Below are 26,178 nucleotides of genomic sequence, written 5' to 3'. Positions count from 1 at the left end.
GGGGGGTCGTCTTATAATCAGGGTCATCTTATAATCGAGCAAATACGGTACTTTACTGAATGGAATGCATGGAATAGCCTTCTAGCAGAAATGGTAGCTGTTACTACAGTGAAGGCATTTACGCAAACATGTGATAGGCATAAATTTAAGCTAGATATAAGATAAAGCTAGGGATTAAGGAAATCTTTCTATATTTAAAAAGGGCAAAGTCCTCGATGTACAGCAATGACCAAGGACATTCTATTAGTTTCCAAACTATTCGTTTGCCCAAATTCATTGCACTCATAATTTAACATAACAATTAAAATACACGTTGTTATGTTATTTAAGTCATTAGCAATGTATTTACACAGTGGGTGATAGTGACGTCTCGTGCAACAAGCGAGCTGAAAAACTATTGCCACTGTTTTTCTACATGGTATGCAATAAAAGTAACTATTGGATAATATCCATTTTGGTGAAACAAATGCAAATACACGTTTTTAGGCGGTAATCAGTGTATACAGATGTAGCTGTGAGGTTACCAATTAACTGTTAACCGGCATTCCAGTTCTGTGTGGACGGATCATTGTGCCGTTCCTTTACGCAGACTCTCAGCATTCTATATCTATACAAACACATAATCGTGTTATTATTGCATCCAAATATTTACCTGGATAACTTTTTGTCTTCTTCAAGGTGATGTCCAAAGGGGCCCAGTTTACAAAAGTGAAATTTCCCAAAACAATTCAAATTCCACACATAATGTCACTTGGGGTTTGGAGCTTGTCAAAGAAATTCAGAAATTCTAATTATATCAACCTCTAAAAATAAACAAATATTAAGAAACAAACGAAAACATAAAGTTTTAGGAGGAAGAAGACTTTCTAAAGGTTCTGTAAGATGTTAGAAACAGTCCAGCAGCTCGTTTGTACAGTGAAATGTTGTGAGAAACTCAGTGTATGTAACATTGTCCCATCTCTATAACAACAACTGTTACACTCGGGGTAGTTTAAATTAGTCTTCTGGGAGAAGAGAATATTTACTGGAGCTTTCTTTGCACATTAAACTTTAGAACATACAGGCTCACAGGTATTGTGAGAAAGACAAGTTGAACCTGTTTTGATGGTCACCACTATTGTCAAAGGCTACTTTGTCACGCATGTCATCTGTTGATGCAGGGAAAGATGAAATGCCAACTCACTACATTATAACCGGTCATGCAAAAGCTAACATTGTAACTGTTTATTTTATTTATAAATTTCTGATTTAAAAAACCCCAAGCTCATGTGATCTTCACAGGCCTCACAGAATACTTTGCTTACATTTCATTAGTCCCAAAGACTATAGGTGGGGGCTAGGGGAGGACATGCCTCTGCAAAGCCTTTAATATTGATTTGGAAAGCAACGAAAGGGAATCCGACCATTTTAGGGATATTACAAAAGCTCTTAAAGTATTATAATATTTTCGCAGATGATACTAAGATTTACAACAGGGTACACATTCCTGGTGGAACTAGCAAGATGACAAATAGTTTAAGTACATTAGAAGAATGGTTCAGGGTGTGACAGCTGCAATTTAACATTGATTAATATAAAATAATGCATTTGGGACATAAAAGTCCCAAGGCAGATTATAGCATTGTTAAAGGGGCACTGTTAAGTGACAACAGAAGAAGGACTTGGGAGTAATCATTTCTGAGCAATTTATGGAAAGCTGGCAATGCAACAAAGCATTGGAAAAAGCAAGCAGGGTGCTGGGTTGTATAGCAAGAGGCTTTAGTAGCAGGGAGAGGGACGTAGTTCTGCCACTTAACAGTTCTCTGGTCAGACTTCATCTAGAGTACAGATCTGGAGACCCCATCGGAAGAAGGACATTGTCATTTTAGAGGAGTGCTGCCAAAATAGTAAATAATTTGCAGGATAAAAGATTTCAGGAAAGATTAAGAGATCTCAATATGTATAGCTGGGTGGAAAGAGAGAAAAGATGTAATAGCAACAAGAGGTCATAATCCAAAACAAGAGGGTTAAAAGCTTAAATGTAAAGTAAGGGGGTGGTAGATAAAAAGAACAGCTCATTAGAAGTTATAGAGGAACACGGAAATGTATGCATACACGCGATAGACACAAAGCTATCCTGAACCTAAGACCAAGGACTGATTGAAGTTTGAGTCTTTACATCAACAAAAATGGGCAGACTGGATTGGCTCAATTGGTCTTATCTGCCATCAACTTCTATGTTTCTAAAGAAGTACTGTCTTGGTTAAAACCATGAGGGAGATTTTAAGTGAAGATTTCTAGGAGATATGGAGTAACTGGCATGAATGAAGATGTAACGGAGAAAGTAGGAAAGGAAGATTTTCTAGCTATTCCCCTTGCAAACATTTGTCACAATAGCGTTGGCTTGTTTTGGTATCCATACATAGAGAAAGAAACCAGAAGATAGCCCAAATTCACCAGATGAAAGCAGTCCGGGGGCCCTAATCTATACATGGGCGCTGAGCATATAACAACTTGTTTCACATTTCTTATCCATACAAATGACCTTTAAGGGCACAATAATTCTATATTCTATTTATCTATCTATCTAGATTGGGTTATAACAAAAGAAGCATGATTTCATTGTTCATTTAACATGATTTTATGGTCTTATGATTTTCATTGAAGAATGGTTGACGTGTAAAGTGTTCATTCAATTCCACTGAATAGTAAATCAATCTCATTGACAGCAGAGACTTCTGATATTACAACTTAAAATTCATTAAAAACATTCAGGGAAAATATTAAAGCATTAATAATATACAAATAATTATTTACAAAATCTGACATACCTTTACCCGAAAGCCATGGTTTTTATTTATTTATTTTTCATAAATATTTTATTCATATATAAACATATATAGCAAACATACAGCATAAAGGTCCAAGAATCAGATTACAATTTGGCTTCATTTTCATATAGCAGTATAAATGAAAAATATTTCATTTGCTTATACAATAAACTAATGGATGAGCCATAAAAGAAAGCCATGTTATAACTCCTGGGGTAGCTGTATTTTGTATGTTTATATAATATTGTAAAATAAAAACTTCACGTTGTTATGTTAAGGTAAACATTTTATTGTAATTATTTTCAGTATATAGTTAAAACTTGTATTTCATGAGACATATTCAATGACTTGACAAATATTTTTGTTTGCTGTATAAAAGCAATTTTTCCTTGTTTTTTTCCAATGTTTAGAATTCTCTGGGTACTTAAATCTGATAGTAGCAGGGATTCTTACACTCCTCCCGCAATACAAGACTAATTTTTTTTTCCATAACATATTTAGGAGATATCAAACCCACATAATTCAAAGCACTAAAACTGGAATTATGACAATGTGTTTTCTGGAAATGTAAAATATTACTGTGAGCATAAACAAGAAGCATTTTTGGTAGCCTTAGTCATAAAGAGACTCACCAATATTTGAATGTTGGATAAACATTGATCTAACAATTAAGCTCCTATAATATATGTGTGTGTGTGTGTGAGAGAGAGAGAGAGAGCAACTGCAATGATATTAGATGCTTTCTATAAGTTTGTGCCGAAGTATAGAGATGAGTTTGAGTATTCACTGAGAATACAGGTGTTCCAGCGGAAAATAGCACTTTTTGGGCGCCCAAGACTAATTCACATTATCTTCAAGTGTTGAACTATTCACAGTACTGGTATTAAGAAACAGAAATCCAGGCTAATCTCCGGAGAAAGGATCTTCTAAGGACTGTCTGTTCTTCAGGTTAAAGAAGGCCCAGCTTGTTGAAGAAATTCAGTCAACTGTTCTCATAAAATGCAGTTCTCTCACATATTCCTCCTCCCTTCTCTGTATCTCCATGCACTCCAGTTCTTTTGGAAACTCTTCCTCTACACACACAAGTTCCCTCATATATTCTTCTATATTCTCTACCTCCCTGCACTCTAGCTCCCTCACAAATTCTCTATCTCTGCAGGGTTCTTCATTTTGCTTTCTCCGCACGCTTGTCACTGGAACTGTGCTCTTTCGTCTTTCCATTATGAAATTAATATCATAAATCATAACAACAGCCAAGCAGATTACAAGAATCTAGGAAAAAGACAGACTATTAGCATACTTCAAATCAGTGTACACCAAAAGTCTTATTAATGTTAACTCATGGATACATAATTTATTATGTAGTCTTTTTTTACTAGCAACCAAAAAGAGTTGTATGGACTGCAATGTTTTTTTTTATATATATTTCTGAACATATTATTCTAGCTAATATTCTAATATCAGATGCAGACACCATACTGTATTTTAAAAACATGTTTATATGGGTTTTCTTTTCATATATTTGTATACACTTATTTGGCATTTATAACTTGATATGTATGTTATGTGTTTGCACAAGTCTAGTTTCTAGCCCTTCAACCAAAGCTGCAAAATACTTAGGCCCCTGGGATTTAGCGTAGCTGGATGGACAGGTAGCATGTATCAGTGTGGGTGAGTGCTGTGTGATTGGTGTATGTACATGACCCCTCTGGGGATCACAGACAGGATAAAGGGTGACCCTTTGGTGACCCAGGTCAGTACCACTTTTTGAGATAGCCAGCAATCACTTACTTGATTGTTCTGTGCCTGCTTGATGGCCTAGGACAGGGGTCCCCAACCACCGGGCTGCCGACCAGTACTAGTCCGTGGCCTATAAGCAACTGGGCTGCACAGCAGTTCCATTTAGCCCTGCTGCGGGCAAACAGCAGGGTGAGGAGCCAGATCGCCCGCAGCGCTGCAGGGGACCTGAATCCTCCTCTCCATCAGCTGTGGATGTCTGTGTGACGCAGACAGCTACACTGCTGCCAGCACTTCCGTTGGGGTGTTACATGACCTTCCAGTGCTCCACCATAGAACCCCCGGCAGCAGTGGAGGAGCCCATCGTGCAGACTTCTCCTGGCTGCCAGAGATGAGGATCCCCCCACAGGGGACCTGTATCCTCCTCTCTGGCAACTGGGGAAGGTCTGTGCGACGCGGGATGAACATTTTTTGTCCCATTTTCAGTTTGTTATGGTGTATAAAGGTCCTTTAGGTATTGGGGCAAAAGTTATGGTGGGTAAAGGTGATGGAAAGTCCTTCCACTTAAAACTAAGGGGGAAAACCCTTCCACTTAAAACTAATCTACAAACACCAGACAAGCCTGAAGGCTTGTTGCTTCCCTCAGAAATCTCATGGTGCTGCCACAACCACAAGGGATACTGGGTAGGCGCATGTTTTCTGGTGTGCGGATTGTTTGGTTGGAGGTGATTGCACAGAAGTATTGGCGGCAGGCTCATAGTCAGAGGGCTTTGGAGTGGTTGAGGGTGAAGTTGAATAGATGGATTTCTAGGATTGTTTCGGAGATTGGTGGAGTGGCAGTGTGGCATAGAGTTTTTGAACCTTTTCCCTAGTGATGGGGTACATTTGAATGAGGTTGGCCTGGACCTTTTGAACTTGGCATTGTAGGAAGCGGTGTAACATGCCATGGCTTTGGTGTGTGGAGACCCCCGCTGATTTGTGGGGTCAAACAGCGGGGTTGGTGGCGGTTGGTGTGTCCTTGCCGGTAAAAGAGTGGTTGTAAATTAAGGTTATTGTGCTGGTGTGAAGGAAGGCAAGTTCGGTTCAATCCTCCCCTGACCTCTGGTATGGTGTGGTCAATGAGCTTGGACGTGCCTACCGAGCTTAAGGTCAGCTGGTGGTTAGCATGATTGTGGGCGGCGGAGGGAGCTGTCAGTATCGTTGGACGAGGGGGGAGGTGAGTTCCCTCTTCTTGTGTGATGGTAACCGGTATTAGAAGGAGCTGGCAAGAACGATGCTAGTTTTGTACTGTGTTAGGCGAGTTTGTATTACCATATTGGCTCGGATATAGGCCGCACCCGAATATAGGCCGCACCCTTAAAGTTAGGTGCTTTTTTAAGGAAAAAATTTTCTTAATTAAAAAAAACGTAGAATAGATATGCTGCCACTCTGCCCCCCCGAGATATGCTGCCACTCTGCCCTCCGAGATACGCTGCCACTCTGCCCCCAAGATGTGCCCCCCCCCCGACTTACCAAAGCAGACTCCCGTGTGTCTTGCGGGGCTGGCAGGGGACACCTACGCAATGCGCGTAGACAACTTCCAGTGCCGGCACGGGGGATTGTCTAAGCGCATCGTGCAGACGTTCACCGGCTGCGGCGATGCACGTAAACGACCTCCGCTGCCAGCATGTCTGCACGATGTGCTTTAACAATCTCCCTTGACGGGACTCCCCACTGCTGCCGGTGAACGTCTGCACGATGCGCCTAGACAGTCTCCCGTGCCGGCACTCCCCCCGTGGAAAGTGCCGACAGGGGAGGGTGTCAGAGCGCATCGGAGAGTAGGATGCAGGTCCCCTGCAACGCTTCGGGGGATCTGTATCCTAACCCTGCCGCCTGCCCGGCGCCCGGCGCCCGGAGCTGCATGTCCCGGCCCCGAATATAGTTCGCACCCCCACTTTAAAGACTTAAAGTGGGGGGAAAAAGTGCGGCCTATATTCCGGCCAATACGGTACTTGGAATATGTTTGGTTTATATTGTATGTATGTTTCTTTATATTTGTTATTTATTATTTAAAGGCTGTACATATTAAAGGTATAGGCTAATACAGTGCATATTTATTTTTATGTTTAAGAAAGCTTTGGCCTATTTTAATCCAATATGCTGTGGTGTGTTTTTTATTGGTGGGTTTTGGGCTTTGGGGGTAATAGTTTGTTTAGAGGTCAGTATGGTCTGCACTACCTTCATACATCTGTCCATATAAAAAGTTTGGACAATATATTTAGATTATTAGCTACCTACCTCTAGGACAATAAGTCCCATGGCAACTCCACCCAGAAGCAGAAGATTTCCTCGGCCCCAACTGACAATCTTATTCAAGCAGCCTTCCACGTAGATGCGATCCCCTGCATCCCACTGCATGAGGTTTTGAGTCTCATACCCACACATGGTATTAATGACATTCTGTAAGAACAAAGCATTCAGGGCTTTTAAAACAAACAGGTTGAGTGACTTTATTCCCCTCTCGAGTTTAGTGAAGGATTGTGTGGGACAATAAGGCTTCTGGTAATTGGATTACACAGAATATATTCCATAGAAGAGAGCCAGACTATTGCTCAATGGGTGACCTCCACTGTCATCTTCTATTGCTTATGTGTGGGTGTATTTTGTCTTTGAATGAAGTGTGTGCACTACAGTTGTGAATGATGACAGTAGCTTAAGAGTGTTATGAGTTCTACAAGTATTTTAAATAATTTTCTATGTTTTAGTTTGTCAATACTGATTCCAAAGTAATACATTGCATTATTTATTTAACCAATATACCATTGTCTTTATAAATATGACTCCCTAACTGAAAATCTGCAGGGAAAAACAGTAGTCACAAGAACTTCCTATTCCAGACTGGATTTCATATAGTTATTACATCTAAGGCAGATCAGTTTTAGTCTACATTTTAATATTTGACATCAATATTACCAATATCTACTGCAATAGTCCGGAAAAATTTGATGCAGCAGTGTAGCATTTGAGCCACTTCACGACTGTTGATGTAGGGGATACATCACAAAAAATGGATGTTGTAGCCTATATGGAACGATAGGGCTAAACCCCTGCCGGTGAATGACAGCATGGTCTTCCTTCTGACTGCTGGGGCCAAAGTTTGTGGCTTCGATCTGTCAAATTGAATGTAATGGCACTATAATTGAGTGTTGTTAGTGTGATGGAACCCTCCTTTACCGGGGCCCCTTGAGAGGCCTGACTGCTAGCCTCCGCCCGATTGACTAAGGGTCCTGACTTTGTAAAGACTTCTGTGGCTATCCCCAGCAGTATATCATCCTATCACTTGCTAAGGGGATTATCTCCGGCAGACAGCTTGGATCTGCAACCAGGGAGTGACCACCATTGTTTTAGTTTAATGTTGTATAAGTCAGTCTTCCCCCCTCCCCCAGTTCCACCACTACAGACATTTACCCCGGCCAAACCGTGGAACTGATTTCGGCCAGTAATAGATAGTAGAGGTTGGGACCCTATTGTATTGTCAATCCCTTTACTGCCCCTGTTGTCTCTGGGAGGCAGATTAAGGGGGTGCTTTCTATCCCAATATCTTGTTTTATGTTAATGTGTGTTTTGCTGGATGTATCCAGCCATGTGTGTCTAAAATAAATCAGTCTTCGTTTGGTTTATACCCTACACTGAGACTTGGCTAGTGACTGGGAAACTGGGGAAAGTGTGTTGTCCCAGGCTAAGGGAGCACAAGTCAGCGGAAGTAGTCGGTCGGACTATCCAGATCCGTGACATTGGTGGCAAGAGGTGGGATTGCTTCTTAGTCTGAGGGACACTTCTTTTCTACCTGGATTAACCAACAGGACGGCAGACTTCGGTCGCCTTGACGAGGACATGGATGTGACATCAGAATTCCAGGGGCTGCTGCTACACCACTGCTCTGCCTACAGAACAATACCAGAAACTGAGGAAACTGATCGACGGTCATGATGGTAGGTGGCCCTCCAGGAGGCTGTTATACGCCGGGGTCAGTGTCTTCCAAGCTCTGAACAAAGGATGAGAGACCAGTGGGAACTACGGATTTCATTCCTGGGACAGCAACCCCAGGAGCAATGGATATCTGAATTGGACAAGCTGGTCCAACAGAATGTAGAGCTGGAAAATCGCTATAGGGCTCTGCATTGGCATGCAGAGCAAGCATATTGGGGAACTGCGAAAGAATGTTCTCCAGAGGGCTATGACTTTGGTGGCCCGGGATTATTATGGGATAATCTTCAGGAGGATCCGGACTTCGGCAGTACAGCGGAGTGGCAGATTGAGGACATCCGGGATTTCAGGGAGTGAGACCTCCCATATGGACTGAGAGGTGATTTAGACTTTTTAATTACACAGGAGTGGGAACTGGAAAAGGCATATAAAAAACTTTTCGACTGTGTTCAACAGAATGCCCCAGTGTCCATGGATTTTGTGGTTATGGAGTAGTCATCCGAGGATGTTGACCCAGGTGGTATCTATATATACAGTGGATACAAAAAGTCTATACACCCCTGTTAAAATGCGAGGTTCTTGTGATGATAAAGAATGAGACAAAGATAAATAATGGCAGAACGCTTCCACCTTTAATGTAATGTGAACAATTCAATTGCAAAACAAACTGAAATACTTGGAGGGGCGCCAGCAACCGCTGGCCGCAGCCATTCAGTAAGTGGCAAAATGGGAAGGGCTTATGGGGTGGAGCCAGGGGGCGGCAAAATTATGTTTTTGCCTTGCACCAGCCTTGCTTCTAGGTAGGGTGACCACATTTTTTTTCTGCCATTCAGGGACAGGCTATGAAGATATGATATATATATATTTATAAACTGATTCACATATGCATACCGTCACACACACATAAAATACATTTTATATATTATATATATATATGTATATATACATATATACAGGGGCGTACCTAGAGTATTTGGCACCCGGGGCGGATCCTGTAAGTGGCACCCCCCCAAATGTAAAGACATCTACAAAATTATGTTGGCAAGAATATTTATTGCACCAATTTGTAAACTGTATGTCAACTGTAAACAACAAGAAATCTGAAAAAATAAATTAATAACTTATAAGTAAAATAAATATGTTTAAATAACATTTACTGAACATATAATAGTGCTTTCTTTAATAACCCCCCCCAAAAAACAACAAACACAACAAGTTTCTAAGAAGACCTAACAAATGAGTGACAAACATTACAAATTAAGTACTGGCTAAGCAGCTAAAGACACTATAAACTAAAAAAAATTCTGATATTATAATCAGGAGTCACCATAACATTGTTCTCTTTTCATTTAAGCATTTGCATATATAGTGGTGTTGCCATGTCGACTCATGATTATATATACTATATGAACCAGACACTGACTGTGGTATAGCATGACACCTATCACTATATACTGAGCCAGGCAGTGACGGTGGTACAGCATAATGCCTATCACTCTATACTGAGACAGACATTGACGGTGGTGCAGCTTAAGTAATTTCATTATATATTGAGGCAAACATTACAGTGAAACAGCATAACTCCTATCACTATACACTGAGCCAGATACTACAGTGGAACAGCATAACACCTATCACTATAACTGAGCCAGATATTGATGGTGGTACAGCATAACCGCTATCTTTATATACTGAGCTAGACACTTATAGTAGTACAACATAACTCTCATTATACACTGAGGCAGACATTGACAGTTGTGCAGCACAACTGCTATCATTATATACTGAGACACGCGCTGACAGTAGTACAACATAACTGTTTCCATTATATACTGAGGCACAAGCTGATGGTGGTACAACATAACTGTTATTATATACTGAGGCCCACATTGCCGGCGATACAGGATAACACCTATCACTTTATACTGAGCACACATTGATACATTATTAATTATTTACAATAATGCAGCATAACCCATATCACTATATACAAAGCCATTGATGTGGTGTAGGCCTACCACTTCAGTGTCTGGCTTAGTATATAGTGGTAGGGGTTATGCTGCATTATTGTAAATGTCTAGATCGATGTATAGTGATAGGGATTATGCTGTACTGCCCTCAACTGCAGATCAGGGGAAGACTGTGAGAGTCAGTACAGCCTTCCCTTCTTCTAACTGCACCGTGACACTGGGAGGTCCTCTCCCCGTAATCATCCCCAAAGTCCATTTGTCTCCTACGTCACTAAACCACAACTCTCTTTTAATTACTCCCTGTAGTTCAGGTATAGATCAAATAAACAACACGTGCAACACGTATACCTGTATTTACAGGTATACATAAATAATGTATGGAAACATAGCATTGCAGGTATAAATCAACAGAACACACAAACCCAGCATTGCAGGTATAGATCAACTGGAAATCACTCAGCACTGAAGGTATAGATCAAATAAACAACACATGGAAACAGCACCCCAGGTATTGATCAATTGAATAAGACATACAAATCCTGTATTTGCTGGTAAACATAAATAATGTATAGAAACATAGCATAGCAGATACAGACCAACACATTAACACACAAACCCAGCTTTGCAGGTATTGATCAATTGGAATTCACATAAAAAACTCAGCATTAAAGTTATAGATAAAACACCCTAAATTACAGGCATAGATCACAGATTGCACACCCCAAAGCCAGCGTCCACATTGCCCACATAGAACCTGACCAGCACCCTGCGGTGGGGGTGCAAGGCCTCTGTCTCCCAGCTCTGCCACTGTACAGAACAGTATAGAGTGATGGGAGTTATGATGTACTTTAGAGCATAATTATAATGAAAAAGACATTGGAAATGGTACAGCATAACACCCATCACTCTCACACATTTACCAATCAACACTTACCAATCCACAGATTCCACACATACCAATCCACAGATTCCACACATACCACACATACCACACATACCAATCCACAGATTCCACACATACCAATCCAGATTCCACACATATACCAATCCACAGATTCCACACATATACCAATCCACAGATTCCACACATATACCAATCCACAGATTCCACACATATACCAATCCACACATATACCAATCCACAGATTCCACACATATACCAATCCACAGATTCCACACATATACCAATCCACAGATTCCACACATATACCAATCCACAGATTCCACACATATACCAATCCACACATATACCAATCCACACATTCCACACATACCAATCCACTCTCACTGTCACTCAGTCTTAATGAATGATTTCCTACCTTCTTTTCTACCTCTTTTCTTCTTACAGCAGTCTTTTCTTTTTACAGCAGTCTTCCTCTTCGCTCCTCTTCTTCTGTCTTCTTCCGGGTCAGAGGGCACTGTGGGCGCGGCTTCAGTGCCGCCGGCGGCACTGAAGCCGCGCCCACAGTGCCCTCTGCACAGCAGCAGTTGACGCGCGGATCGCAAGGAAGCAGTATCGGAGGTCTTTAACAGACCTCCGGCTCCCTTGAGTGATTTTAAGCCGGTTCAAGGGAACCGGCTTAAAATCACTCAAGGGAGCCGGAGGTCTGTTAAAGACCTCCGATACCGCTCTCTTGCGAGCCTGCTCCTCCAGCGGCGGACATTACTGTCCGTCTCTGGAGGGGTGCCGGGTGCCGGCAAGTTGGCACCCCCCTGATGAGCGGCACCCGGTGCGGACCGCCCCCCCCGCCCCCCGCTAGGTACGCTACTGTATCACATACACATTAATTCACATACAATTATATATTAATTATTAAGAATCCTTGGAAACCATGTTTCAGATTTAATAATATACATACACTCATTACAGACATGAGAAGATATAGTTGGTGTTCAGGAGAGGCTTCTGAACTCTCAGTCTCTCCTGATTGGCTGAGACCTCCTTTAGTTATGTTAAATTTAAGTTATATACGTATAAGTCGAATCTCATATAGGGGTAAAACTTTTTTTGGAAAAGGTTATTTACAGTGATGGTGATGGGGTGTGTGCAGGGCCGGCCCGACAATGGAGCCGAGTGGGGCAACCGCTCCAGGTGGCCCATTTTTTTTTTAAAGCCGAGAAGAGAGAGAGAGAGAGGGCGTCGAGTGGTTTTATGTTACCAAGTTGTCAGTACCCGCTCGGCGCCCCTCTCTCCTCTGCGAGCCCTCTAGCTTGGTCTCGGTGCTAGCTTGTAATGTTGAGCGTCGGAAGATGACGTCATTTCCGGTGCTCAGCATTACAAGCCGGCACCGAGACCGAGCAGGGAGACTCACCGCAGGACTGCTGAAAGGTAAGTACGGGGGGGGGGAGAAGAAGGGTAGATAATGGGGGGCGGCAGGGAGAGGAAGGGTAGATAATGGGGGGGGCTACTGGTATTAAGATTTTCTTGACGCCTCAAATCTTTATGTTCCACTTAGACCTTCCGCAAATACCTAAATTTAATAGAATTTTGTTAATCAACATATTATTGGCATGCAAAATATGTATTGCCCGAAATTGGAAAAGCCATGATACCCCATCACGGGACGAAATTTATAATCAAATTAAAATACAGGCTACTTCAGAGAGATATTTTTTTCGAAACAATATAGCTTTTTATAACAAAATTTGGTCTAGTTGGAACACATATATTTCAGGGAGTTCTTGAGAATTCAATAACTCTATACATACATATATATATTTTTTGTGTTCTGCTGATGAGTTCAACCTTTACATTTCGCCAAATGTAGACCCCTCATGGAGATCTAAAATGTTACCAAGGTTATTAATCCAAAGAGCTTTGTCGTAGTGTCTAATTGTATGTATGTTTGTTATAATTTACAAACTAATGATTATTGTAAGAAGTACACTGTAGGTTACTTTAATTATTATGCAAGTAACTTACATGTTAATTGTTTGTCATAATTATTTTAAAAAAATTGAATAAAGAATAATTTAAAAAAAACAAAAAAAAACAAAGAGACATAGTTAATATAAGATCATTGTCATGAATGTCAGAGAAAAAAAAAACTTACCTGCCCTTTTTCCTTGATGCAGCAGGAATATGGAACCCCACAGCTTTCCAGGCTTGGGTTGTTTTCCACACAGTAGAAGTAAATATTCAGGGACCAGTCTCTATAGGTGTTTACTCCGCAGCACTGAAACTTCAGGAGAAGGATTTAATGCACTTACTATACTGCACTCTTTAGATGTTTGCAGCAAAGTATTTCATAATTGTAATCATCATTAAATACAGATCGATTATAAGACGACCCTGATTATAAGACGACCCCCCAAATCTGAATATTACTTTAATATGTAAACTATTTTTTTAATAAAAGCTATGATTGGGAAAAGAATTTTGGTTTTATTTCCTTCTATTTTCCAACCTGCCCCCCCAGTTATGCACATCTGCCCCAGAAATGCCTTATACCCCCTATATCCCACTGTGCCCCATGATATGCCTTTTAACCCTCTAAATGCCACTGTGCCCCATGATATGCCTTTTAATCCTATATGCCACTGTGCCCCATGATATGCCTTTTGACCCCCTATGTGCCACTCTGCCTCCAGAAATGCCTTATACCCCTATATGCCACTCTGGCATTAAGGGGGTTAAAAGGCATATTATGGGGCAGAGTGGCATATAGGGAGGTGTAAGGCATTTCTGGAGGCAAAGTGGCATTAAGGGGGTTAAAAGGCATTTCATAGAGCACTCTGCCTCCAGAGATGCCTTATGCCCCCCATTTAACACTCCCCCCCCAACTTACCGATGCTTCTGACTCCCCTGTCATGTAGCCGGGGCAGTGTGTAGATGTCTACGCGATTCACGTAGACAACTTACGCTGCAGCCGGAAGGAGGTGTGGCTAGCAGCGGGGGGTTGTCTGCGTCCATCGCACAGACCTTCCCCGGCTGTCAGAGATCAGAGTTCCCCATCCCAATGCTGGATCCCATCCAGCTGCGGGGGATCTGGATCTTAGTCGTCTCATAGTCAGACCTATTTGAGGTCTAATTTAAGCCTATATTTGCTCTGAAAAAAACCTTGTCTTATAATCGAGCAAATACGGTAATTATACAGAGCAAGTTTTGTGTGTCTTTTGTGCATTTCAATTTTTTTATGATCAATCCTCCCTCTTTCTACAAGAGCCATCTCTCTGCTCTCCTCTCTGCTCTCCTGCAATGGCTGTCCTCCCCACTTCTATCTGGTTTCCAGCAAAATGCACCTGTCCCCTCTTCCCTCCAATTGCTCCGCCTGCAACTCTCCTGAGTGCATTAACTGCGCCATGTAAATGGCCTAACGTAAAGGGTCAGTCAGACTCTTGCAGCACTTGCACTGTGGTTCAATCCTTGCCTGTCCAGAGTGACCGACAACTGCTAGAGTGACAGGGCTATTATAAGTAGAGAAAGATATTGCAGCTGTTAATGACATCTCACCTTTTTCTGAAGGTAATCAATAAAATTTTGCAGATCAAGATCATCTCGATATCGAGTGATTGCTTTTGACATCACAGAAGTCACTTTCTCTAGAACCTAAAAAGGGCAAAAAACAATTATATTAAAATAATAATCTCTATGTACATCAGTGAGCTACCTATGAGCAAACAGACATATTGCCTTGTGTTTCTTTTAGTTCGTTATGAGAGCATGCCTGGCTGATGCCCAAACATCCATACATGCCTTAATTCAGCTAAATTGAACTAACATGCCTTAATTCAGCTAAATTGAACTAACATTACCTGGATACTAAGATGCCAAACTGAAAATCATAGTTTTCCCACTACATCTGGAGTGACCTGTTGGAATTTTTGCAAGCAAAAGGTATAAATAATCCCCTCCCCTAACAGTACATCAGTGCTTTTCTCCCTACCCCAGGTGTCATTCCTTTTTTATTTTAATTGCCCTAGGTGGTGTTCTAAACTGGGCTAGACCTCTAGGTTGAGGTCACTTACTGAACATGTTAAGCATTTGGTCGGGCTGGTCTTACCTTCTTGTGCCCTCTGGCTCTTGTTAGAGTTTTTGTGCTCCCTTCTTGTGCCCATCTCCTCTGCCTCTTTTGCGCTCCTGCAACCTCTAGGAGATGCCCCTCTCCATTGGTGATCCTTTTCCAGCACTGTGGAACTATTACACTGTGTAACAGTGTTCACCCCATAGTGTGCGTTACTTCCGTTGCGACATGAGGGAGAAATTTGAATTCCCCAGGAAAGGCTACATCACACAGAGAAATGGACAAGGCATTTTTGCAGGGCAAAATAAGAAAGAAGTGGCTGCAAGAGGCGGAGGATTTTATAGGAGCGGAACAGGATATTGAATGCAGGTGGCTTTTTAACTTGATTTGCTGCTGCCACTTACTGCCATGTAAACTTCTGAAGTGCCTGAGGAGGGGAAGCCTAGGAAGGCTTCCTCCAAATCTAAACACCTGATATGTCCTGGTTGTGGCAAAACTATCCACAACTCAGGAAACAAATATGTCCCTCATGCATGAAAGCTATTGCTGGCTCTGATTGCCCTGCATACTTGTTTCCAGCAGAGGAAATTAACACGCTTAAGTCTGCTATGTGCCTGTCTCCTGAAGAAGAACCCCATCCTTTCCGATCCATGAAGCATTATCATCACTCATCAAAGAGCAATGGGACCACCCTGATAGGAAATTGGGATTGTCCCGGAGAACCAGAAGATTTTTTCCTTTTTCATCTGATCACTTGAAGTCGATACGGCAATTTCCAAAGTAATGAAACGCACATCTCTGCCTTTGGAGGATGCCTTCCAATTCTCTCACCCTATGGAATGCAAAGCAAGGACGGCCATGAAGAAGACCTTTGAGGCCTCTACGGCTGGTTTTCGGCCCAGTATTGCTGCAGCATCAGTAGCCAGGGCTGTCAAGGCTTGGCTGGTACAGATTGAACTCTAAATAACATCTCTGCAGTTAAACAAGCAGTGGCTTTTCTCTGTGATGCCTCAGTTGAAAACATTTGCATGTCCGCCCGAGCTTCTGTTTTAGCTGTTTCTGCAAGAAGGGCCTTATGGTTAAAAAGCTGGAACCCCCGATACACCATCCAAGTCACATCTGATGAATTTACCCTTTTCTGGTCAAACTCTATTTGGCTCAGAATTTGATTCTCTCCTAGAAAAGACTACGGGAGATAAGCATTGGATGCCTCAGAAGGAGGTGTTTTTCAGAAAACGTTTCCATCCTTTTCGCCAGCAGACCAGGTTTCATCAAAGGCAAGGAGACCAGAGAAGATATGACAGGTCTTCAGATTGGCGGCATCAAAGGTTTCCTTGGGAACAAGGCTCTAGAGGCACTTCATACAAGTAAGAGAAGAAGTAAGAGTTTCATTTTTCCCAAACCTTCCTCATGACGCCAGAAGCTATCCTTGGCTTGGCTTCCCTTAATTGGTAGCTGCACAATGATCGCTTGTCATTAAGAAGATCCTGGCTGAGGGAGTCCTCTTCGGTGATCACTACAGACACCAGCAAGCAAGGTTGGGGAGCAAACTTTCTAACCCAAGTCAGACAAGGTGATACCCTCAAACCTTTTAGAGCTACTAGCGGTAGAGAAAGCCTTAAGATCCTGGCAAGAATGTCTGTATCGCAAGGACGAACAGGCAGGGAGACACGATAAGCTCGACACTTTTACATGTAACCCTACAAATCTGCAATTGGGCAGAAGGCCTACCAGGTCTTGCTGTCCTCTCTATATATCAAGGGAGAGCTGAACTGCCAGGCAGATTATCTGAGCCGTCGTCCTATTCTTCCTCAGGAATGGGAATTGCACAAAGACACCTTCCAGCTGCTGGTCGACAAATGAGGTCTGCCATAAATATTTCTAATGGCTTCCAGAAGGAACACCAAACTGCACCGCTTTTTTTTTCACTGAACCCTGACAACCAGCCAGTTGTACTGAACGTGTTTTCTCAGGAGTGGAATTTCCAGCTGGCTGTCTGGATGCTGAGAGGAGGCTCTTGCGAATGAAGGGGTTCTCCGCCTCTGTGACAGAAACTTTACTACGCAGCAGAAAGATGGTGACCTCTCTGTGGTACATTATGGTATGGAAATGCTCATCCAAGGGCCTCTCCCCTATGTCCTGCCCTCACAGATGTACTTAAGGTTTTTTACAAGAAGGTTTTGATAGCGGACTGGCTCCTGCCACCATTCAGGTCCACATTTCTGCCCTTAGTGCCATGCTAGACTCTGATCTAGCCCCACCAATAGGTCCTTCTGCACGTTTTCTAGAACTTTATATAGAATATGACCTCCCAGGTTCGTTAAGTCCATGCCCTGGGATCTCAATCTTGTCTTGAATCAGTTTACTCTAGCCCCCTTTGAGCCTCTGGATTCTGTTCCTTTGCCCTTTTTGTTCCAAAAGGTGGCATTTTTGGTGGCCATAACTTCTGCTAGGCATATAGGGGAACTCCAGGCATTGTCTACTTCAGTACCCTTTTCACATTTTTTCCAGATAGGGTAGTACTCTCCCTGCCCCCTGAATTCCTTCCCAATGTTTATTCTAAGTTCCTTAGAGAGCAGGATATCAAACTCCCAGCTTCCTTCCCCATCCCAGCAGTCATAAAGAAGAATGTCTACATAGTCTCGATTTACATAGATGTTTGTACATTTTTCTATCTCGAACTCAAACTTGGGGTGTATCTCCTAACCTGATTGTATGCTACACAGACTAGAACAGAGGCAAACACACCTCTAAAAGAACTGTTGGTAGGTGGACTACTCAAGCTGTCCGTACCACTGTCTGCTTACAAGGTTCCCCCGCTTAGACTTAGAGCCAGGGCAGTGGCGACCTATTGGGATGAACTTTTTCTTGCTTCTCCTAAGGAGATTTGTAAGGCTGCTACGTGGAGTACTGTTCACACTTTTCCAGACGGTATCATTTAATGGAATTGGGTTCTAGGGGTGTAGAGCTTGACAGGAAAGTGCTTCTGCCTTTCCTTCTGCTGATTGTATTTATACCCCCCCCTTATGCTTTTTATACTTACCTTTCCCTGCTATTAACTTGGTGGCACACTTTTTTCTCCCACCCTATTGTTTACATAATAAACCCTTTTTCACTTTTGCAGTATTTTGGCTTCATGAGTTTCTTTTTTACTGTCACTGAGTTACTGTTAGAGGAGGGGATTATGCATACCTTTTGCTTTTTGAGTCCTGCCTAACTAGGAAGGAGGAGTTTCTCTCTCATGTGAGGTGCCACCAGGTTAATGGCAGGGAAAGGATACTTGATAAGTAGAACCTCATTTTCAAGTTCCTGAAGTTCTCAAAGAAAGTTTTATTGATACAGTTATATTATTAAATTTTACTTTTTATCAAGTTGAAGACTTAACAGTGACATTCCACCCAACATATCCAGTTACAGTAAATTCACAAAGCAATTATCCCATTGTGAAGTTCAAGAAAAAGGTGCTTACCATTCCTGAGAACATAAAGCCGAGTATGGCTGCCACAAACTGAAGAATCAGGACTAGAGCCATGACGCCGGCAAACTGTAAGACAGACAAACAGTACATTTGCGATGTAAAATATCCATATGACTTGAATACTGCATTTCACAATGACTGGAGAACTGTCATAAGGAAAATTGACCAATAACCCACTAGTATGCTACTTTGTGGACAATCTGACCCCAAAACAGCATTTCATTCACAATTCAACATATATAAAACATCAATATATGTGTGTCTGTGTGGCAGAGTCTGTCCTGGTGTGTGTATTTGGGTGTCGGTGTGGCAGAGCCTGTCCTGGTGTGTGTGTATTTGGGTGTCAGTGTGGCAGAGCATGTCCTGGTGTGTGTGTCTGGGTGTCGGTGTGGCAGAGCCTTTCCTGGTATGTGTTTGGATGTGTCGGTGTGGTAGAGCCTGTCCTGGTGGGTGTGTGTTTGGATGTGTTGGTGTGGCAAAGCCAGTCCTGGTGTGGGTTTGGGTGTGTCAGGACTATGCACTAATTATTCACTCTCATGTTTTCCTACAACCACTAGTGGCCATCCTTCTTTCTCTGGAGCACCCAGACCTTGTTATTGCAAGCAGCTGGGCCTTGTTACCTGGATTAACTCTGCCTTTATAAACCTGCCCTTCAGTCAGGGCCTTTGCATTAATGAAGTTATAGGAACGTTTTGCTCTGGCCCTGTACCTGATCCTGACTTGTTCTTGGCATCCTGTGTACCTGCTCCTGAATTGTTCCTGGCTTCCAGCTGAGTGCCCTGCCAGTGGGCTCCCAAGCCGAGTGCCCTGCCAGTGGGCTCCCTGCCATCAAGCCCTGCCAGTGGGCTTCCTGCTGTGTGTCCGGTTCGCTGCCAAGAGACTTATTACCTGTACTTATTTGTCCTGCCAGTTTCCTCAAAACAGACTATATCCTAGTATTCTGCCTGTGGTGTATTTCTTTGTGCCCGTTGGTATCATCCCACAGTTATTATGCATTGTGGGGTACAGACAGAACCCCAAGTATCCACTGCGCCTGGGCTCCTACCCGACCTGTTTACCTGGTTCGTGACCGTGTGTCGGTGTGGCAGAGCCTGTCCTGGTGTGTGTTTGGGTGTGTCTGTGTGGTAGAGCCTGTTCTGGTGTGTGTGTTTGGGTGTCGGTGTGGCAGAGCCTGTCCTGGTGTGTGTGTGTGTGTTTGGGTGTGACAGAGCCTGTCCTGGTGTGTGTCTGGGTGTCGGTGTGGTAGAGCCTGTCCTGGTGTGTGTTTGGGTGTGTCTGTGTGGTAGAGCCTGTCCTGGTGTGTGTGTGTTTGGGTGCCGGTGTGGCAGAGCCTGTCCTGGTGTCTGTTTGGGTGTTGGTGTGGCAGAGCCTGTCCTGGTGTGAATGTCTGGGTGTCGGGGTGGCAGAGGCTGTCCTGGTGTGTGTGTCTGGGTGTCGGTGTGGCAGAGCCTGTCCTGGTGTGTGTGTCTGGGTGTTGGTGTGTGCACTGTACTTACTGTCATAACAAATTGATTTCTTTAATGTTTACTTATGCAGAGATAAAACGCCCTCCTGAATTTTTAGTCACTTCAGAGGACAAAACATTCTAGGCCCAGAAATCAGTGAGAGGAAAAGTAAAGGTATTGTGTTATTTACTCTTATTTCAATCTGCATATTTTATCACAAAGGATTAATCGCAGAAACTTCAATGGTGGTTGGGATCTTGAGTGAAACCCAATTTAGAACTGTTTTCATTATTCCCGTTGGTTTCACAGTCCTTTCCCCTTAAGAGAGGACCTTTTACATAAACATACTGGCAGACCACTTTGCACCATGAACTGTGTGCAATTTTTTAAAAAAAATTAATAATGTATCTGGGATGAGGTATTCATTGGATGATGCAGTGCTAGAACAGCTGCGGTGGTATTAATAGCCAAAAGTTTCAAGAAGAATAATGTGATCACTGTTTTGTTCCACTGAATGGAACTTTTTCATCTAAACATTTTTGCAGTAGCAAATGTTTTGATTCCATTATGTCTAATGTATTTAATTTATTGGGGTCTTTCAACACTTATGCTTTCTGGCATTTTAATACAAATAATGTGATAAAAAGAATGTTTGATAGTTATTTGTATGGCAAATAGTGTCTCCGGTATGTGTAAGGGGTGCGTGTGGGTACCTGAGCTTGACCGCAAGATAAACTATATGGGGCTGGTCTCTAAATGTTTCCAGGGCTGCTTTTCATTCCCAGTCCGGCACTGCCTTATACCCCCATATATACCACTCTGCCTCCCTGATATGCCTTATACCCTCCTATGCCACTCTGCCCCATGATATGCCATTTAACCCCCTTTATGCCACTCTGCCTCCAGAAATGCTTTATGGGTTAAAAGGCATATCATGGGACAGAGTGGCATATAGGGGGTCAAAAGGCATTTCTGGAGGCAGAGTGGCATAAAGGGGGTTAAAAGGCATATCATGGGGCAGAGCGGCACAAAAAGCCTTAAGCCCCCATATAACCCCCCCCCCCGACTTACCACTGCTTCTGGCGTCTGGTGAAGGCCGGCATTCATGAAGTTAAAAGGGGTAGTGTGCACGCACCGCACTGCCCAATGGTCGTGCCTCAGCACTGCCATTGGGCGGCGCGGTGTGTGCACCAGCCCCCCTAACTTCATTAGGCGCCGGGAAAAGCCAGGAAATTTCCCGGTATCCCGGTCGGTCAGTCCGGCCCTGGCTTTACCACTAGCATCTCAGTTGAAAACTTTTTAAATGCTTGTTTTCAGTCAAGGATACAATTGCTGGTCGGTTTGCAAACTGGGAGTTGTGCATCCCCGATTAAAGGATAATGAAATCACAGACTGTGCACAAGAAGAAATGGATTGTTAATAAGTGGGGATCTACTTACAATTTTCAGCAGTACATGTATATCCCTTAGGGCTCCCATGCATCCAATGAAGGTTATAGCAAACATTAGGATTCCCACAGCAATTAAGATGAAAGCAGGGTCTGCGACAAGAGAATCCACAATACCTGGCAGGCAATATAGAACATATGATATATAATGTCTTAAGCTCAGCAGGTTATATTACTGTAAATATTTAAAATATACTTCTTATCATAAATATTATACCGGTTTTCTTTCTATTACTCGTGTTAAAGATGCCGTCCAGCTAAATTATTATTATTATTTATTGTTTTAAATAGCACCATCAAATGGAAACAACAGGTGAGGAGGGCCATGCTCAAACTTCAGCCCCCCAAATTTAGACCTGCCTTTGCCTCCTTACTTTTAATTTTGGGGTCTTGAGCCTATCTGTAAAGATGCATAATGATCAAATTGTTGGAGGTCTTTCCAGATATAGTAGGATATACTTATCCAACTAAAGAGATAAACAATGAGAGAAACAATAGAAACACAATTGACAATACATGTCTTTTTCAAAAATTTAGTGCAACATTATGTTTATTCTTACTCCCTTGAGTGCCGGGGACCGACACATTTTGCCCCTGTGAAGGCAAGCCAGTTTTTCTTTTTATCTGCTACAGATAGATTTAGTTAAGCCACATGCCCTGTTAAGACTTGTTGTCCATTGTCAAAACATATGAGTGCAAAAATGCAAAAACACTGCGAAAATTTATTATTTCCCAATTACTGACAATCCTCGTGGCAAGGAGGAAGCTGGGAGCTGCAACTGTAAGTAATTGATTTTTAAAGAAAACATGTTAAAGTCTTCATTAACAATGTAACAATGTACATTTTTACCACTTTGCGACAAAATTGTGCAAATGGATTGCCGGGAAAATATCACACATCTGCTAAAGAAATAGCCCATGAAATTATTGCAGCTTAATTTCATTCCTAGAAACCTAATGGGAAAGTTCAGAAAGGGGACAGACATATTTGTCTCTGATCTCCCTTGTCTGGTCCAAAGATGTAGAAGAGCACCTCCATTGAAGTACACATCCATGCTCTCACACACACAAGTACACACCCATGCTCAAACACACACACAAGTACACATCCATGCTCACACTCACACAATTACACATCCATGCTCACACACCAGTACACATCCATGCTCAAACACACACACAAGTACACATCCATGCTCAAACACACACACGAGTACACATCTATGCTTAAACACAAGTACACATCCATGCTCACACAAACAAAAGTACACATCCATGCTCTCACACACACAAGTACACATTCATGCTCAAACACACACAAGTACATATCCATGCTGACACACAATTATACATCCATGCTCACACAAACAAGTACACATCCATGCTCAAACACACACAATTACACATCCATGCTCAAACACACACAATTACACATCCATGCTCACACACAAAATTATACATCCATGCTCACACACAAACAAGTACACATCCATGTTCACACACGCAAGTACACATCCATTCTCAAACACATAAAAGTACATATCCATTCTCTCACAAACACAAGTATACATCCATGATCAAACACACACACAAGTACACATCTATGCTCAAACACACACACAAGTATACATCCATGCTCGCTCACATACATACTGTGACTGAACGTGCTTTAAAGCACAACGAGTTAGTCAGAGATCTTACAGAACCACTTCTCTTTTAGGGTGATATAAAAGCCAATTCCAGATCCAGATAAAATTAAAATATTTCTGCGGTGCTCATGTTTAGCTGTAATTTTCTTCTTTCTCATTTTACATCACTTAACATGCATAGAAACATAGAATCTAACAAGAATCATGCATCCACCTAGTCCGCCTTTTGTTGCCAAGGTTTAGACATTAATGGCTGTGTGTTGAGTTATTTTAAGGGAACAGCAAATTTACACTGTTATACAGGCTGTACACTCACTACTTTGCATTGAAGCAAAGTTTAAATTGAGTTTAGTTTCTTCAGGTCAAGTGTATGATGGGTGGTATACAAAGAGAGTGAAACAAATCCTTGTACCAGCCCTGTGTTTGTTAATTATTGATGATATTTTGATCATATTTTAAGACAAATTTATACATAAATGCTGGTATGCCCAACTTTTTGTTGCTACTGTGCTTAAACTTACGTAACTGTGCTTTAACTTACCCATTTTACGTAGATATACGTAGATATATTGTAAACAAAATGTAAGTGCAAATGCACAAAATGTTCAATATTAGCTCTTTCGCCTTTTAAGGTGGCTGCTCATTTCTTATTGTTAATCGCCTTGTCTTAATGTAAGAAAAATATGTAACATTAGGGAGGACACTCCTCTCAATTTTTATTTGGGTTTATGATATATGTAATAAATGTGAATATGGAGTTTAGAGTGTGTACAAGTGTTGCTTAGGATTGGTGTGTGGTGTGGTTAATAAGTGAGCATGCACTGACCTTTTTAACATCTCAGAGTGTATACTTACTTGTCTCATTGCAAAGTTTAGCATACATTCCCACTGAAATCATCAATCCACTAGCCACCTGTATAGAAAGAATGGGGTGACGTTTGATTAATGTTTTAAGGATTTTAGACTTTTTTGATAGTGCCTATTATACTCCAAGTAATGTTTGACTTGTGATCTGTGTACATATTCAGAGTAAATCCATACATTCTTAACTACATTCAGACGTCTATTCAGTGTTATCGTGGTTATTTGAGACATTCCTGTACCCTTAGTAGTAGTGCTGTTTTACAGAGCTGTTCCATATTTCCTTCGAGTTGCCCTGTGTATAGTCTCCATAATGGCTCTGGTGTTCTTGATCAAGGGGAAAATTCAATGAATCTGACCAGCCCTAAAATTTCCCCTTGCCCTTCAAATACTGCATGTTTAGTTCAGGGATTGTGTCCACACCAGTGTTTGTGGTTGTCATCGTTGAAAATGGGGCACCTAGTTAATTGTCCGGCACACCTTGTTCCAGTTGCGTGATTCCAGACAGTGATTATTGTAACATTTTAAGTAAAAAGTTTAAGAAAATAAAAATAAAAGAGGAACAGTTACTATTTACAGAAGGTATTCTCTTCCTCTTCACAATAATCTATTCAGTGCCATAATCACCACTTTTAACAATACAGCTGCACAATGTGTCCTGCAGTAGTGATATAAAAAATAAAGGAAACTCACCCAGAACAGATAACACGAAACAAAAAGAGAATACTTCACAATCTGGTTGGTCCTCATTGTATATTAGTTTACAAAGGGGCTTTGGAGCCCAGAAATCTTTCCTAGCCCTGCAATGAGGTAGTAGGAAGATGAGATGTATGTGAGGAGAAGGGAGGAGTGAGTCAAATAACAAGCATGTAAGATCATGTCAAATGTACTTTCCTTTCATTTCCAGATGACATGCCCTCCTCTGGAATTACAGAATAGGGAAGATAATACAGAACTCTTGTGAGGGTTGCCTGCATTTTATGGATGGAGTACATGTATACACCAATAAAGTATGCGATCCAGTCCAATCAACTTAATTCCTTTAGTTTAGTAGCTTTCAGTTTGTCTTATTTGCGCCAACCCATGGGGCTTTTTTGATTTGCAGGTTGGGGCTACACACTAATGCTTTTTATGTGTTAACTGTAATTCCACATATGACCAATAGGGTGTAACAACAACTTTACAGAGAATGTATACCCTGACTGGATCCTTGTGTGTTCCTGTATGGGCTCTCCCTTTGGTGAACCTGTGTTGAACAGAGTTGGCAGAGCACACTAAGCATTCTGTCTGTCTAATGTTTGGTGCACTATATCACTTTGAAACTTGGATGGACTGGGTAGAAGGGTGCCAGCCCCACCTCCCCGCTCCAACTGCTAAATGTTTTCCAAAGCTTGTGCACCTCCAGTGGTTCACAATCAGGTCTTGGCCAGTGCATTTCATGGCAAAGAGGCTATGTGTGTGTGTATAGTATTTGTCATAGTGCCCATGTTTGCTTTAAATGTAAATCTAGCACAAAGTATTATTTATTCATTTTAATTACTACTCATTTACCTCCCTCTGAAATAAATGCTGAGACAGCAATGCAGTTCATTATGTTCCATGTTTTTTTTTTCATAACTTAAATTAAAAAACTCTCAAACAATGAAAATGGAGATATATAATGTGGTTAAGTAATTACTGTCGTTAATCAACAGTTGGTAAGACTGGAAAGCCTAAAATGCAGCAGTGATGTTATCCATTAATATCTGCACCTATTCAGACAGGGAAAGGTGTGACGGAATCTTCCGTCACTGGGGCTTTTGGAGGGGACTGATGGCTAGCCTCCTGCCTGCTGACAATGGGCCCTGACAT

The 26,178-nt window shown here is 42.0% G+C and overlaps 2 protein-coding genes across 2 annotated transcripts in view; both read right to left on the bottom strand.

The window, feature by feature from the left end:
• The window catches only part of NWD1 (NACHT and WD repeat domain containing 1), a 33,763-nt gene extending 32,589 nt beyond the window's left edge, over nt 1–1,174 (bottom strand). Inside the window, exon 1 of the mRNA XM_053456032.1 lies at nt 653–1,174. The gene's annotated coding sequence lies outside the window, so the exon portion shown is untranslated. The remainder of the gene's footprint in view (nt 1–652) is intronic.
• A 2,258-nt stretch (nt 1,175–3,432) lies between these two features.
• LOC128473786 (tetraspanin-33-like) lies at nt 3,433–25,151 on the bottom strand. The gene is made up of 8 exons (XM_053456024.1): nt 25,021–25,151; nt 24,322–24,379; nt 21,810–21,934; nt 18,917–18,991; nt 14,937–15,032; nt 13,537–13,665; nt 6,825–6,986; nt 3,433–4,082 (listed from the first exon to the last, which is right to left on the bottom strand). Exons 1-8 carry the CDS (start codon nt 25,075–25,077, stop codon nt 3,789–3,791), a joined length of 996 nt encoding a protein of 331 aa, XP_053311999.1. The 5' UTR covers nt 25,078–25,151; the 3' UTR covers nt 3,433–3,788.
• Between the last annotated feature and the right edge of the window lie 1,027 nt (nt 25,152–26,178).

This window comes from Spea bombifrons, chromosome 1 (assembly GCF_027358695.1).
Source record: "Spea bombifrons isolate aSpeBom1 chromosome 1, aSpeBom1.2.pri, whole genome shotgun sequence".
Lineage (NCBI taxonomy): Eukaryota > Metazoa > Chordata > Amphibia > Anura > Pelobatidae > Spea > Spea bombifrons.
Note: the sequence above shows the minus strand (reverse complement) of the source record. Positions and strands in the feature narration are given on the sequence as shown.